Source organism: Taeniopygia guttata, chromosome 2, assembly GCF_048771995.1.
Source record: "Taeniopygia guttata chromosome 2, bTaeGut7.mat, whole genome shotgun sequence".
NCBI classification, from domain to species: domain Eukaryota; kingdom Metazoa; phylum Chordata; class Aves; order Passeriformes; family Estrildidae; genus Taeniopygia; species Taeniopygia guttata.
This window is the reverse complement of record NC_133026.1, coordinates 147,361,433-147,377,918: the sequence shown is the minus strand read 5'-3', so window position 1 is coordinate 147,377,918 and position 16,486 is coordinate 147,361,433. Positions and strand designations below refer to the sequence as shown.

Below are 16,486 nucleotides of genomic sequence, written 5' to 3'. Positions count from 1 at the left end.
GGAACATGGAAGAATGTCAAAATGTCAAATTGTTTTGAGAAGCTCTTGATCAAAAATAGAGCCTTTGACCAGAAAATACTTTGTGGCCTTTAGTTTCAGAAAGAGAGAAGTTTTGTTCTTTGAAGAACTGTCCTTCAACAGTTTGTTATTCAATTGAAGGAAGGTATTTTGCTACAGCTGAGATTTTAGTTGAATACTTGATCATTTCAACAATGAAGGTTCAGGAATTGGATGCAGTCTCCATCCACAGAGCTTGGAACTCACCTGGAAATGGTGCTTTTTGTACCTCTCCCTTTCCAGATGCTGCATTTTCAAGCTGGCACCTTCAAGCTGGCCTGTTCTAAACCTCAGTTCCATTCAGGCACATCATGCAGTCAGGCCAATGAATAATAACTTGCTCAGGTTGAAGCCTGGCATGAAACATTAGAGAGGGTCAGAAAGAGACAAATACCCACTGGGTATCAGTAATAGAAGACTGAAAGAAAATATTTTCTTTTGAAGGAAAGATAATTCCTATTCAGAAGAAGTTTGCTGAATAGTGAAGAAAATGGGGGAAATGCTGATTGAATCCTCATAGCATCATAGAACCATGGTATAGATAAAACTGGAGAACACCTTTGAGGTGATCAAGTCCAACCATTAACCCAGCACCATGTTCACCATTCAGCCATATCCTCAGTTGCCACATCCACACATTTTTTAAACACTTTAAGGGATGGTGACTCCACCACCTCCCTGGGCAGCCCCTTCCAATACTTGACAACCCTTTCCATGAAGAAAATTCTTCTAAGATCAAATTTAAACCTCCCCTGGTGCAACTTGAGGCTGTTTCCTCTCATCCTGTCACTTGTTACCTGGGAGAAGAGGCTGGAAGAAGAGGCCAGTTAGAACTCTGACAGGAGATTCCCAAGACTTCAGTGGGAAAGACTTCATGTTAATGAAAATCTTTTGTATGCTGAGAGAAGGGGACAAACATATCCACACATTATCAATTTGTCTTGACCTGGCTGTGCTTGGAATGTTGGGAATAGCTCCTTTTGTTTTGTTGTGGGGCAAGGAACCCAGCATCGACTTTATTTAACATTTAAGAACTGCTGCTCCTCTCCTCCTCCTTCTTGTCTGTTAAAATTTCTATAAAAGCCATAGTAATAAAAATTTGTGCTCCAATAAAATGTTAGTTGAATTTAGATATAAAGGCTCCAGTTACATCTGCCCAGCAGAGCTGGTGCTGTAGAGCTGCCCAGCCTATTGGGAGCCAGCTGTGCTGCTGGACTGACTGCAGAGCTCTCTGAGCTAAATCGTGCTAATTTTTGTGACATCAATTATAAATGTGTGGAAATGTCATGTTGATGAATGTTGAATAACCTCAGCTTACGATTCAATCCATGTTAGAGCCCTGTAGAAACACACATTTACTGATGGGGATGACTTCTATTTACTGTTGGCATTTCATGGTCTAATGAGTTTTAATCCATTTAATGTGGGGTGCTTATTTTGGATGTGGATTTCTTAATCAAAATACTGTCAGACATGGAAATAGGAACACAGTGAAATAGGAACACAGTGGCAATGTTACCTTTTCTCCCCAGTACTGTAAAAGCAATAGAAGAGATTTGGCAAAGCAAAATCACTATATTCTATTACTCATATTCAATATAAAATCATCATCTGGTATTATCTTAGATAAAAAATGCACTATTCCCATTTTTATGGTTTACCTATGTTAAAGGTAATTGTCTTACTAATCTATTTAAAAGCAGAAAATTTTCTTTCTTTTCACCACTGCTGTTTTTAGTCATCCTTATGTACTTTCCTTACTACTTCAAATTGACTCAGTGCCATTTTTTCCCTTCCCTCTGTTTACTTAGTATAGTGGGATTTCTTAAAAAAAAAAAAAAAATTCCTTTTCCATCTAAGCAAAGTAGTTTTTAATTAACATTTTCCAAATATAGGATTTTGATCTTCTGGGTAGCTAGTGAAATCAGTTAGTAATTCTTAATTGTCACTCATTTCCATTCAGTGTTGTCAGGCCAGGGGTCCTGACTGAAGCTTTTCACTCAAAGGAATTAAAAAATCTGCCCTCTTCTGTGTCTGACCTGTGAGGGTACAGCTCTCTGACACATGTTGGAGGAACATTCCTTCCACTGTCATGCATTCAGTTAAAGCAGATTATCCACCAGTATTTATATAATAACCATGAAGGAGCCATAGCACTTTCCTCTGTATATCAAAGAAAATTCCTTTTTATTACCTCTATATCAAATTCAATGTTTGTTTCCTCAAATAAGTACAATTCACATTTTTGCTTTAAGTTGCATTCTAATTTGTAAAAAACTCTATCAGAAGAGGTTTAAAAATATGAAACATCAGGGGTCTCTTACAGTTTCCTTCTTATTCCTCAGGCTCGTTGGCTGCGATTTTTATATGATTTTGATGCCCACACTAAGTATCATGAACATGTAACATATGGATGTGATTTATCTCTTTTTCAATCTACTTGTAGTGTTATTTAGTAATTTCTTATCAGGTGCTTTGTTTCACAGAGAGAACTTGTCTGTGTAGTGTTCCTCTTACAGCTTCATTATTTTTCAGCAGAAACACATTATCTTGGTTTCTTGTGTGTGTCTACTTTCTATTAGTGTGATAGTGATATATCTGTTCTTTATTGTGCTGAGTTCCTGATTTGAGGTAATTAGGTGTCCTACAGGTTTATACAATACTGCTGATTTTACTGAATATCCACCAATTTATTGCTTGTTCTTCTGCCCAAAGTTTAGTCTTTACTTTCCCCTCAGCATTGGAAGAGCATTGATTTCCCTGCATGGCATTGTAGGGAATTGGGTGTAGCAGGGATGCAATCTGATAAATAATTTGTTTTCTATTTGTAATTACTTTCTGGTTGTTTAACAAACCCACTCAAAGTTCTGGGACGTTTCCTTCCTTCCAGCACCTACTCTGCATTTTCACTGTATTAAAATCAGCTTTATTCACTGTGGAGAAGCTTCTTTATTTGTGTTGCCTAGTGAAATCTTGTCTGGATTCCAGTTTGGGTTTTGTTGGTGTCTAAAGAAGATTTTTTTTCCTTTGCTGTTTATTTTTTGAGAGCTTTCTGAAACTTTAGTTTCCTTGGGTTGGTGTTTCTTCCTTTTGTATTGTAAATGTTTGCTTCAAGTTTTCCATTTCAGATATTCTCAGACTAATATTCCATATTTATCAGGGTTTTCTTTTACTCAACAGATCTGTGAAGCTCTTGAACCTCCCAACCAGTCTCCGACCTCACAAAATGAAAAGTTTACTTGGTCAGAATGTGTCAACCAAAAGCCCCTTCATATATTCTCCAATTATTGCACACAGTCGTGGGGAAGAACGAAATAAGAAAATAGGTAAGAATAATTTACAGTATTACAGAATCTTCTGTGGTTAAGGAAAGCAAATCTGAACTTTGCTGTCTTTTATTTGAGATAACCAGTTTTTTAGCCTCAAGTCCTGAAGGAACAAATCTTTTTTTTCTCTGGGGCAGAGTTTGATATTCAAAAGAGGAATAAAGTCTCATAGATGGTAATATTGATTTTTCAGAAGAGATAAACTAGTTTTATTTTCTTCTCAAACAAAAGGAAATTCAGGGAAAACTTAGTTCTGACATGCTCTGCTTGGCAGCCACCACCATTTCAGTGCCCTGGGGAAAATGCACTGTTGTGGTTTTTCCTTTTCCTATTCTGGTTTAATATAAACTCAGAGTGATGAACTGTCTGCTTTTACTCAAGGATAGGTCAGACAAGAGAAAGTTTTTCAACCCTGTTAGGAATATCAGTAGTTTCCTTTTTATAAAGATTATAAAGCCTGTCAGTGCAGTAATTGTGCCATTGGAAAAAGACCAGAAGTTTGTTTAAATCCTGGATGAAGTTACAAATATTGGTGGTTCTTTTTGTGGCCTTTGTGCATATCATGAAGGTGATAATTTTTACCAGAGGCATCAATGTCAGCACAGAAAACATCTGTGTGACTATGGAACAGAACTGATTGTAAAAACTTCAGAATTTTTTAGGGTGCTTTAACTTGGTTCCTTGTTCATCTGGGCTGTGCCTGCCTGCAGGGCACAGTTGGGATGCAGAGGCAGGGACGATGGTCTGGCAGTTTGGATGCACTCAGTGTGACTTTGCTGCAGCACTACTTCGATTTCAAAACAGAAAGGATAAGAAATTATAAAAAGATTAAGACGAATTAGTTAAAGGATAAATTGAAAAAATGTGCGCATCTTAAAGTGCTCTCTTGATTTCTCTTAATAATTTATTGAAAATTTAATTACTAATTTTCAACATTTAATCTCTTAGCTATACCGTGTCGTGTTTTCTTCATTTAAATAAAACCTTATTCCCAGTTTTGTCACATAATTGTGTAAAGCAGTATTCTGATTCCTTGATGCATACAAAAGGAACCTGCATTTTTTAACTGGTTAGGATTTGTTTCAGTGCTTTGTGTACTGTAGGAGATTTACATTTTACAATGAACACTCTTATTTTAAGATTTTATTTAGCCTAAGGAGATGTCTGATTGCTTCTGATCCTGTACAGCATTTGTCTTTTGAAGTATATAAACATTGCAGTCACTCCTAAATGCCTCTAATGTCTCAAAGTTTAGTGAACAAAAGAAAATACAAAATAAAAGCAGATACTTCCTTTGAAAGAAGCTGAGAAATTTATTAACTTCAAAATTAATGAGAGTATTTTAATGGCATGTGTTTAACATTAATTAAAAACAACAATAACAAATGAACTGTTTTTCTTACATGGAGATAGTACTCCATATTTTGGTTAAATGATTATTTTACAGCAAAGGAAATCAAGCACTGCTGACAAACCAAAGGGAAACAAAACCCATTTAGAAAGTCTTGAAATGTTTTCAGCTTTCAACTTGATAAGCTTTTCTGATTGAAAACAATAACAGGGATAATTATATTGTAGTTAAATTGCTTTAATAGCATGCTAGTTGTAAAAAATAAACCTACTGATTTTTGACATGAAGTGTTTTGTTGGTTTTGAGTGCTCATAGTCTAAAGCAGGAAGAATATATAATATAGTTGTGTTAGTAAGTCCAACAGCTCTGTCATACCTGTATTAGCTGATACAAATACAGCTCATTTTACCTTTTCTTTCAAAACCTTTTCCCCTAAGGCAGCAATTCTGTAGCACTGCCCTGGCACATTTTTCACAGGGGATTTCAAACTCATCTTGAAAACCTCCATTGATTCAGACTCCACCATGTCTCTGGGGAGGTTGTTCCACTGAATCACTGTTCTTACTGAAACAAAAAAAAAAGTAAGAAATTAAAACCTCTTTCAGTCCAACTGGTGTCTATCACCCTTGGTCTTCTTCCTGTGGCTCCTTGTGAGGAAAGAGTTTCTGTCCTCTTTATGCAGCCCTTGAAGTTCTGGAATACTGTGATGATATTGCCCCTGAACCTTCTCTTCACCCCAGAGAGGATATTTCACTCCTTTACTCCTTCCTTGCCTGTCCATGATCACCTTTGTGGTGCTTGGGATCCTCTCCAGTCTGTCTGTGTCCCTGCCAGCTGTGGGACCAGAACTGGGCACAGCTGTGCCTGACAAGCCCAGGGGGGAGTACAGTGGTCATATCTGTGTCTCTGCAGTTGGGAAGCAGAGGGACTCAGAACCCAGAGCAGATGGACTCAGAACCCAGAGCAGATGGACTCAGAGCCCAGAGCAGATGGACTCGGAGCCCAGAGCCGATGGACTCAGAGCCCAGAGCAGATGGACTCAGAACCCAGAGCAGATGGACTCGGAACCCAGCAGGGTGATGAGTGGAGGGATTTTCAGTCAGGGGTCTGTTACAGGGGAAGGATGGAACCAGGTGACTGCGTGTAACAGGAGAAAGGTTCCTCCTCGTCCTCCTCCTCAGAATGTGACAAGTAGCACTTGCACCTTCTACAACAGGGGTGAGGTTCTGGAATGAGAAGGCCAAACAACTGATGAGGTGGCAGAGGGACCTCCTAAAGCAAGACCCCCCCAAACTCTGCATGACAACCTCCTCTGTTAGCAGTAGAAGAAGTGTGGTCCTCATCGGAGACTCCCTCCCTTCCAAGGGGAGCAGAGGGCCCCATGTGCAGACCTGCCCAACTCAGGGGAGGTCTACTGTCTCCCAGGGGCTCAGGAAAGGAAGATCACTGGAAAATTCCAGTCTAGAAAGACCCTCTGATTACTGTCTGCTATTGGTTGTTCCGACTGGCAGCAACAAAACAGCAAACAGAAGTCTGAGGCAAATCAAAAGAGACTTCAAGGCCCTGGGACAGTTGGTGGGGGGATCAGGAGCACAGGGAGTGATTTTCTTGATCTTTCCAGAAGCAAGGAATAGCAGTGATAGGAACAGGCAGCTCCACTGATGCGTGGCTCCAAGGTTGGTGTCAATGGAAAAAATGTGGGTTTTTTGACCATGGGATGGTCTATCAACACTTGGCCTGCTGACACCTGATGGGATGAGCCTTTCTCAGATGGGAAAAGGAATTCTAGCACAGGAGCAATGGGGCTTGGTGACAGAGTTTTGAACTAGTTTGGAAAGGGGAAAGGGAGAAAACCAGGCTCCCCAGTGATAAGCAGTGGGATTTTGTGCCAAACCTTGAGGATCCTGATGGGATCCCTCAATCTGCTTCACCAGGTGTTGGCCACAAGGTACCACACCTGAAATGTTTCTACCCCGATGCCCACAGCATGAGGAACAAACACCAGCTGGAAGCTTTGGCCCAGTCCCAGAGGTCTGACATCACTGGCATACGTGAATCATGGTGGGATGAATCCTGGGCCTGGAGATCCCTGTTGGGTGGTTGTGTTTTCAGAACAGACATTCCTCAGTATGGTGACAGAATGTGGAGATTCAGGACTGCAGTGCTGCTGTGCTACTGCAGGTGCCTCTGTTGCTGTAGTAAACCACAATGGATAACTCTGTACCTGTGCAGGCTGTTTTGGAGGCTACAGAATGCACAAGACATCATGGACACTAATAAACAATTAAATATAAAATGCAGGGAACATCTCATACCACAGTGAATTTGAATGTTTTGTTGTAATCAACAGTTTTGCTTTTCAGGTTTCACAGTAATATAACCCATTAACATCTGTGAATGTATGTGTTTAATTTCCACTAGCATTAATTTGAGTTAAACATTTACATTAAGTACATCTCCCTTGAGCTCTCTAATATTGCCTGCAAAATGTAATCAGAAAGTAAATGATTGTGAATGTACAATTAGAGTACAGATTGCTTCAACTGTGCATTAAAGTCTTAGTATTGATTATCCAGGTTTTTTACTGGACATTTCCTAATATCCTAGTAAAAACCTGTTAGCAATGTATGTTAAAATCATTGGGTAAACTAGTAAGAACTAATCTATGTATGCTGTAATTTAGCTTATAATCATGATTTATTTAACAAATGTAATTAAGCCACCTTTTGTTTACTTGGATTGCAGATCCTCAGCTTGCAGGGAGAATCTTGCCACATTCAAAATCTGAATTCAGGTGTATGTGGTTCACTGTGAGAAATTAGGAATGTAAACAGGAGCTTGAAGGCTGAAAAGGTTATGAAGTGCTGATATAAAATAATCTTTTTGCATTGAACAATTACGCAGAATTTGCATCTCTGCTGCTGTCCTCCAGTCCTCCATAATCTCCTACAAAACCATAGAATTACAGAATGGTTTGGGTTGGAAGGGACCTTAAAGATCATCCACTTCCAACCTCCCTTGCCATGGGCAGGGACACCTTCCACTAGTCCAGCCTTACCTGCTTAAATTATAAAACTCAAAACATATTAAAATTGGCAGAGCGAAGTATCTTTAAAGTTGACCTCCCTTGTGCTAAGATATAAACTGCAGTACATCTTTTTACCTGGCCCACTTTACTTCACTGTCTCTTTATTTACTCCATATAATCAGCTGTGCCTGTATGAGGACTTGTGATTTCCTTCTTCCTGTTGTGTTCATTTCTTACCTGGTTGATTCTTCTCCAGGTCTCCAATATCAAGGCCATATGTACTCTACATAACTGCAAGTATGGAAACCTTTAAATGTTGAACATGAAGGATGTGTTGAAGTAGTGTTTTGAATTGATGCCTGAGTTATTTTTGCTAATGAAGCACTGGGTCTTTAGAGCACTGTTGTTGTGTTAATGAATGTTTCCAGTCTCTTCACCCATTGCTTTGCCTGGGAGTTACAGCTGGTGTCACACAATGCTCTTGAGTAGGACTTGGGCTGTGGAGATTACAGAGAGATATTAAGCATTATAGCAATGTGACAGCTCAGCTGCTGCTGTTCATTTATAACCCTGTGATTAGGTAATTCCTGCCTTAATTCTGTGATTATTCCTTGCAGACTTCCAGTGGGTCCAGGGAGATGTGTGTGAAGTCCAGTTGATGGTGTACAACCCTATGCCTTTTGAGCTCCGAGTAGAAAACATGGTATGCATCTTTCTAAATCTTCTCTTTCTGCTATTTTTCTGAAGAAGAATCTCATTTAGACTTTCAAATATGTTTTTGTATAAATATTCTTTAAAGATGGTTTAAGCCAGCATATCCTCAGTTTAACCGTGTGGTGTTATCAATTGTCTCATATTTTTGGTGATGAGGTATTGAAAAGAAAAATCTCTGCAACTCAGAGTGTTTAAATGCTTTACTGGCACTGACCCATAAATCAGTTCTGTACATTTCTGCCTTGAGTAAAACTCCTGCTACATGATTTACATAGACTCGTTTTCAAGTAATAATTATACCCGAAACCTAATAATTATTGTATGCTTGTTACTGTTGTTTAAAATTCCACATTCATCCTTGCCTTTCAAATTCCCATTTTGACCACAGTTTAAAAACCTGATGGACTAAAGTAGTTATATCTGAGAAGCTTTGGGTTTTAATAAAAACTTCAGCTCATGGATTTGTTGTTCCCAGTGCTTTTTGTTATTTGCAAACACTCTAATCAGATGATCAGAAGGGAGTGAAAAAATTGGCCAAACCACTGGAGAAATATGTGAGGTTGGAAGGATCAAGCCCAAGCTCTCTGCTACTTCAGCTGGCTGCTTGCAGTGTATCCTGAAAAAAAGGAAATTGTGGGTTTTTTTCCCTTTCTTTATTCCAGCTAACAGGATTTTAAAAATTGTTATCATTTAAAGGTTAAAAGTTCTGTAACTACTAGACCAACTTAATATCCACTCAGTCCTAACCCAGCATTTTCCTTTATGTTAAATATTCTTACCTTTAGTATTGCTTTAAATATAAATCACATCTCTTAGAGCCCTTTGTTCTGTCAAGGTAATTGAATCAGTGTACATTTATTTGCTCATGATTTTTGTTTGGGTTTTGTTTTTATTGATATGTCTACTGCAGTGTCTAGTCAAACAAGTTGGCCTAAATTACTGATAATAAACCACATAATAAAGTGCTTTTCCATGGGAAGTGAACGTGCCCAAAGATTTTGTTTTTATAGCACAATAAAATTAATCCTTGGAAGCTAACATGCTGCTTTCTCCAGCAACATTTTCATTCACCTTCACAGAAGTATTCAAATTTTTTAGGGATTAATAGAAAAAGTAGTTGTAAAGCTGCACATCAGAAGAGTCTCTGTGGGAATTGATTAAGAACATTTTGAGTTACATTCTGATTTGTATTGTGTAAGTAATGATGTTATATATTTAAAAAACTTGGAAAATTTCTTAATGAGGAAATTCCTTCTGAGTGCTTACATCCAGTTATTTGTGTAGATCTTCACAACATCCATTCCCAGAGCAAATTAATTGTAGTAGCACTAATGCTTCTCTTTACTGTTCTCATGATAAAGTTCTGTGTTGGAATTAACACTGAATTCCAGTTCCAGTGGAAAGCACAAGAGGAATTAATTTGCCAACCAGATGCAAATCATTGATTAATGTAACTCTAATCAGTGCTTTGAGAAATTCTGCTCCTCGCTAATGTGTTCACTTGGAGAAATTGGTTGATTTTGGTAGATTTGTATCTTTATCAAGACTGTAGCAAGTTGAGGAAAGTGCTTCTTCCCCTTGATCTGGAATTTTAGAGACAATTTCTTTTGGAGCCGAGGCCAGTTTGGAGCTCCCCAAATGACAAAACCACTGACATCTGTTCAGCCTGTAGAGGAGAAGAATATTGGGGTAATTCCTACTGCCCTGCTCAATCCCGAAATGGGAAAGTGCAGCAAAATCAGAGTTGGGCTCATCCAGAGGTTCCTCATCCAGAGGATGAGAATCAGGGAATGAGCTGCAGCCATGGGACACCTCCCTCCCTAATAAAAACTCCCTTTTCCCAAGCAGGAGGGGATCATACACTGGGGCTTCTTGTCCAGAGAGAACCTGACACCTCCATCTTTAGAAATCTTTAGAACCTGAGTGAACAGCATGTGAAAAACTTAAACTATCACCAGAGTTACCCCTGTTTTGAGCACTGGGCTAAACAAGATGACCTCTACAATTTCTTTCCAAGCTAAGTTGTTGATTTTCCAGTCTCATCTGTGAACTTCATGGAATGTGGAAATAGGCATTACTTTATCATAAGAATAAACTCTTCTGTTTTCATTTTAATAATTCAGAGTGCTGCTTAATATTTTAAAATGGTGTGTTTTATTATTTACATGCCTGAAGTCCCCACACCCTTTTCTTGTCTGATTTCTCATCACGTATCACATTCCTTCAGATTATTTACTCTCACAGACTCAGTTTCATAGCAAGTGTATCCTTTTCTGTCATTTAGTGGCACTTTCAACTTGTTTTTCCCACAACTTTTTTCCTCCTGCCTGAGTCAGCACCTCACCTTTGCAGGATCACCAGGATCATTCAGGCTTGTTTCCAATCATCTTTGAGCTCTCCATTGCTTGGTTTAATTTTTCTTTGTCCTTTCTATTCTCCACCATTCACCAATATATAACTGTACTGAAATCTACAGTCTTAGTTATTTTTTAAAATTTTCCCCTTTCCCTCAATTTAGATTAGTTGTTCTGATAAATTACTCATTTCATGAGTTAAATTAAATCCAAGATTTTGCCATGGTACTTTTCCTACTGTGTCTTTCTGTTTGTTGAATTTCTCTTGTGATGGTAAACAAGTTAGCATTGAGCACAGGTTTTTAAGGAGAATGATTCTCCATGGAAAGGCTTCCAGAGCTTTTTCATTAATTGAAGTATTAATGCTGAGTCCATGTAGGTTAATTGAGGTGTGCTTAAGTAAAAGGCATTGAATTTCTAGGCTTGATGTGAGACTGTGGACACAAGACTTTGATTAGTGCTGTTATGATGATAAACCCTGAACATTGATTTTCTTTGTTATTTTATTTTATTGTTCTCAAGGATCTTGGCCCATTTTTGTTGTTTTTACTGTTAATTTCCTGCCATGAATATTCCTAATTTGGGACTCTTAATTAGGTACTATTCATTCCTGCCCCATTTCTGTGTTCATTTTCTGTCTTTTTCCATTTCATGTTTCTATTTTGTCCATATAGTCAGAAGGCTGCTCCAATGGAAAGTGCAGTAGTGTTTGTAAAATGACAAATAATTCAATCATGGAGCATGGAATTGATTAGCTCCCACAATTGTGTGAGTCAATAAAGTGAAGTAGGAGAGATCTTGGGGTTGATCAGAACAAATAATAAAACTCAGCAAGTACTTCAAATCAGCAGAATGAGAGACAAAAATGAGCCCAGCCACAACTGGCTGTGATGGGTTAGACAGAATATTCCTGCCATGCTGGTGCTGGGGTGCATCCATGTGGAGATGGGATGTTCAGCTGTACATTTGTGCCACCACTTCCCCTTTTCTGCCAGGAGTGTTGATTTCTGTACAGCCTTGTTCAGGTCTGTTAGTCTCCAGCCCTTTTGCAGTTTTTTCTGCAGTTACTGCCATTACTGCAGTTTCCTGTGCAGGAAAATAGGTTCTTCAGGTTTCAGGCCTTCAAAAAAATCCAAAAAATTCTGGGAAATCTCCAGTGGATTTGTTTTGTATCTTGTGACAAATGCAAAAAGCAGCTAACAGTACAATCTGGGGAGATCTACTGCTAAAATACATATGAAGATGCAGTGCAAAATGTTAAGTTCCCTAAGATTTTAACTACTTTTTCATATTTTTTTAATCAAGTTTCCTATTAAAAGAAAAAAAAAAAATAAAGCTGAGGCATTTTGAGGTAATGTTATGTATTGAGGGAAAGCATTTTCTCTGCTCTTGCTGTGGAAAATACAGCCATGGTTCCAAGAAAGCTACAAGAGTTACAAACAGTGTAAACTGTATTTAATAAATAATTATCAAGAAACAAACAAACAGAAAACCTACCCCCTAACCCACGGGAATGTTATAATTTATAATACTTAATTATTTTTCAAGAACTAAGTATTTGTTCTGTGGTTCTCCTTCTGTTTGGGACCTGTATTTATTTGAACACAATCAGGTGTGGTATTTTGATTAATGATGCTTTAAATTGTGCTATTAGTCAAGAGCTCTATGTTGATGTTTAAAAAGAGCATCTAAAATTTTGGTAAATCTGAATGTATAATCAGCCCCACAACTTTGCTTATGATGGTTTGAATTGTTTCCATGAACTGCTCTTTCCTGAGTTCACATCTTTTGCTGCTTCTGCTGTCTTGAGAGAATATTTAATTACTGCTACACTACATTTAGTGGCAACTGTATTAGTCAAGAATGTACACAGAAAGGTGAAAGGGGAAAAAGAATAAAAATGACTGTGTTTGGTGTTTTTCTAGGTCTGCCTCAAATAAGCATATTAGAAATAATAGGGAAAATTTTCTTTAAAATAAATATTTGACAGTTTTTGTGTAAAGTATTTGACAACATGGTATACAAGTATGTTCAGCATGGAAACTAACTTTGAAGGTCGTGTTACTTTAAAAAAAGAATGATTGCATTTTGGGATTGGTAAGTAAAGCCTAAAAAAAGCAGTTACATACTCATGTTATTTTAACAGCATCCCCAAATGCTGCCATTTACATGCAAGTGGTTTTGTTCCTCTAAAACTAAAATGAGATTTGAAGTGATTGAAAGACATGCTGTGATAAAAACATGCATACATTCACTCTAAGACAATTTAAATTCTTTTATAAGAATACAACGAAATGTAAACTTTTTTTTTTTGTGTGTGTGCATGACTCATACATTCCCTAGAGGAAACCTTGGATTTGGATGATCTTTTCCTATAGGGTCAGAAAGAGAAATGATTACCAAGTGGAGGCAAAATGATTAGTAAATATTACTACTTGAAATAATGTAATAATAACTCTCAGGAAAGAAATCAAACACATTTCCCTACTTTTGGTGGTGTGGCTGAAATTTTTTAGTTAATGGGTGTGAGAGTATTTCAGCCTTTATTAGGTTTTCACTGTTAAACTTCAAAACTTCAGGCACCAGAGGGCAATGTTGGGCAAATATTGCAGAATTGTGCAATTCAGCAAATTGTGCTCTTGAAATCATCTTTCAGATATTCTAAGATATGTCACTGTCTTTTAAAATTCACTTGTGTGGCCTAAGTATTAAGGGTAAATATCTTGATTTCAATTTATATCTGGAAATCTGAAGTCTAGATGATTTTTATATTGATTTTTTTCCCCCCATTTAGATGAATTTTAAGGCTTTCTTGATGTCTTTACTTTTCAAAACCTTGAAGTTTTACTGAACAGTAGAACTCTGAAAGTGGGGGAATAGACTGCTGCTTTCTTGTTTTTGTATTAGTGCACTTGAAGCTCTTCAATTTCTAGTCCAGGCATAGTGTGTGCTTAGTGCAGGTGTTTTGGCATTTGCATTCTGTTTGTTCTCTAAAAAATCCCTTTTTTTTCAAGGTTTGCACTACATGTTAGAGAATATTTAGGGGTCCCTATCAGTTTTTTAAATTTACATTTGCTACAGCTGATAGTAAACAAGACACTGGAGGGTTTGTGGGGTTTTTATCACTGATTTTGCAGGACTTGAAGTCCTTGGATGAAATTTTTTAGATGAGATGAAACCTGAATAATTCAAATGTATTTGAATATTAGACCAAGTGATACATCATTGGTTTTGAGACTAAAATAAAGTTTAAAAGGCTTCTGTACCAATTTTAAAAGTGAGTTCTGAAGAGTGCTGGGGTCAATTTTTGTTTGTGTTCTAAGGTTTACTTCAGCCAAAGCAAAAGCAGCGGAATTGTGGTGAAAATTGAGGCTACATCAGTGTTAAAGAGAGAATGTTCATCCCATTTCTGTGGGATGAATCCCACTGGAAGGATTAATGTGGGAATCAAAGAGGCTCAATGCTCTGATACACTGGGTAGTGAATATTTAGAAAGACAAAGTTAGGTTTTACTTGTGTTTTTGTGGATGGTTTCTGACAGCTGAAGTCTGTACGTGAAATGGGAGGAAAATAAAAATTCAGTAGAAATGAGGGTGTAACAGAGTATTTACTTACAACTCAAGTACAATGGTGAAATGGAATTTTGTGCAGTCTCAAGGACAGAGTTCTCTAATGCAGCTTTCCACAAAGCCAGAGTAGCTTTGGCTGCATTAGGTGCTGTCTCAAGTGTGTCAAGTCCATGAAGAAGTAATTGCTAGAACAAAGATTTTACAGATTTTTGGGAATGTTATGTGTTTTTTTGTGGCGCAAACCATCAGTTTTTTATCTCTCTTCACAAAAGTATGTTCCTCTTTAACAGCATTCTCAGTTCTCATTAAGCATCCACACAGAGTTGAGATTTAATGCAGCTGTGCTTACTGCTTTTGTTGATGGAGGTCTTTGTAGCATCTTTATTCAAAAATAAAAATAAATATGTGTATAGAAAAACAGTGGGTAACTTGGGTTTACATGCTTTCCAAAATCAAGTTTACTTTTAACTGCACATTCTATGCTCAAGCATCTTCAATTCATTAGCCAAGCTTAAAGAAAACCCCCAGTCTACTAAGAACAGTAATGCTGTGTTCAGAAATTTCTTCAGTGATTTTTTTTCTGCTACATTTCTCGTTTTGTCCCATGTTTTAAATTTAGAATGCTAAAAGATTTCTGTGACACTAAGGGAGTTACTGCAGGCATTTAGGCTTGAGAGGATCAGTTCAGCAAAATGAATGCATTATTCCAACTCACTGAAATATTTAGGGTGGATGGTTAAGCTAGACTTGCCCTGTTATCTGTAAGTACATTTTTTTTCCTCTTAGAAAACATATTTTGGGCATGTAATTAAAGCTAAGCAAGATCTGTGATTGATGTTTGATTTCCACTATCTATCAAATACTCAAGTTAAAGTCACAGGTACAATTAAATGTAGGTACAAAACAGCACCATGCAGATGATATCTGTGATTTTTTTTTACTGTGCTTGGGTGTCAATTTTTATTAGTTTTTCATACGTCATTCCCAGCTCAGTTCCTGGAACACGTTTCCATGCTGAATACAAATCCTGCTGTAATTCTGGATACACACTGCAGTCACTGCAACTCAAACCCCAGAATAACTGCTATGAGTAAATGGGGATAAATCATAAAAGTTTGGCTGATGTAATGCATGGGAATAAAATATAAGAATGTAGCATAAAAATGTAAGTGTATATCATAAATGGATTTATCTGTGTAATGTGTTTTTTCAGGGTCTCTTGACAACTGGAGTAGAATTTGAATCACTCCCTGCTGCCCTTTCCCTCCCTGCAGAATCTGGGCTCTATCCCGTGACTCTGGTTGGTGTTCCCCAAACCACAGGGCAGATCACTGTCAATGGTAAGGGATTGACTCTCACTCCTTGTTGGCAGAACAACCTGAGTTTTACACCCCTGTGGGTTGCATGGCTTTGTTTGCCACGTGTGTGTTCACCACTCTGAATTCTCCTCAGTAAGTAAAAGAAGAAAGGAACACAGGGGATCTGTTCCCTGTACCAGGCTTCATTAAAAACAGCCTGATGAATCACTTGGCTGCAGCAGCAGTAACAAGCACATTCTTGGAGTATCTCATGTGTGAGAGGAAGAGGATAATGAACTCCAGCTCTCCTTTATTAATGCTTTCATTTGGAAAGCTTCTGAGGAGGATTACTTGAACTTTTTTCTTGAGAATGCAGGAGATAATCTTGCATGGTTTTTTTTCCCCCTTAATTAATCGTGTTTGTGTAAGATTACAGAAATTTTTGCAGATTGCTTCCGTGGAAACAATTTAGCCAGGGTGTATGGCCTGCTGCAGTCAAGATATCATTTCATTCATAAGCCTAAATAAAACTTTGTAGTAACGAAGAAAATTAAAGAGCTTTTACAAAAGGCTAGCAGATCTAGAGAAGGAGGCATATGTGGAGAGGATGGATTCTACATGTAGTAGGAGTGAATCATCTTACCAAATCAGATTTTTAAATATGTCTTCCTGGAATGCGAAGTTAGGATACAGGATAAGAACCATTTTAGTAAAGCTAAGCACTAAAAGAAGATGGCTTTGAACTTGAAGACACTCTGTTCTCACTGAGTGTTTCTTAAATGCTTTTGT

The 16,486-nt window shown here is 37.7% G+C and overlaps 1 protein-coding gene across 14 annotated transcripts in view; it reads left to right on the top strand.

The window, feature by feature from the left end:
• The window catches only part of TRAPPC9 (trafficking protein particle complex subunit 9), a 440,655-nt gene that overhangs the window by 43,489 nt on the left and 380,680 nt on the right, over positions 1-16,486 (top strand). For all 14 annotated transcript variants that reach the window (XM_072925042.1, XM_072925047.1, XM_072925045.1 and 11 more), the window contains 3 exons: positions 3,238-3,383; positions 8,380-8,465; positions 15,613-15,739. In XM_072925042.1, the coding sequence (XP_072781143.1) occupies positions 3,238-3,383; positions 8,380-8,465; positions 15,613-15,739 (359 nt within the window). The remainder of the gene's footprint in view (positions 1-3,237; positions 3,384-8,379; positions 8,466-15,612; positions 15,740-16,486) is intronic.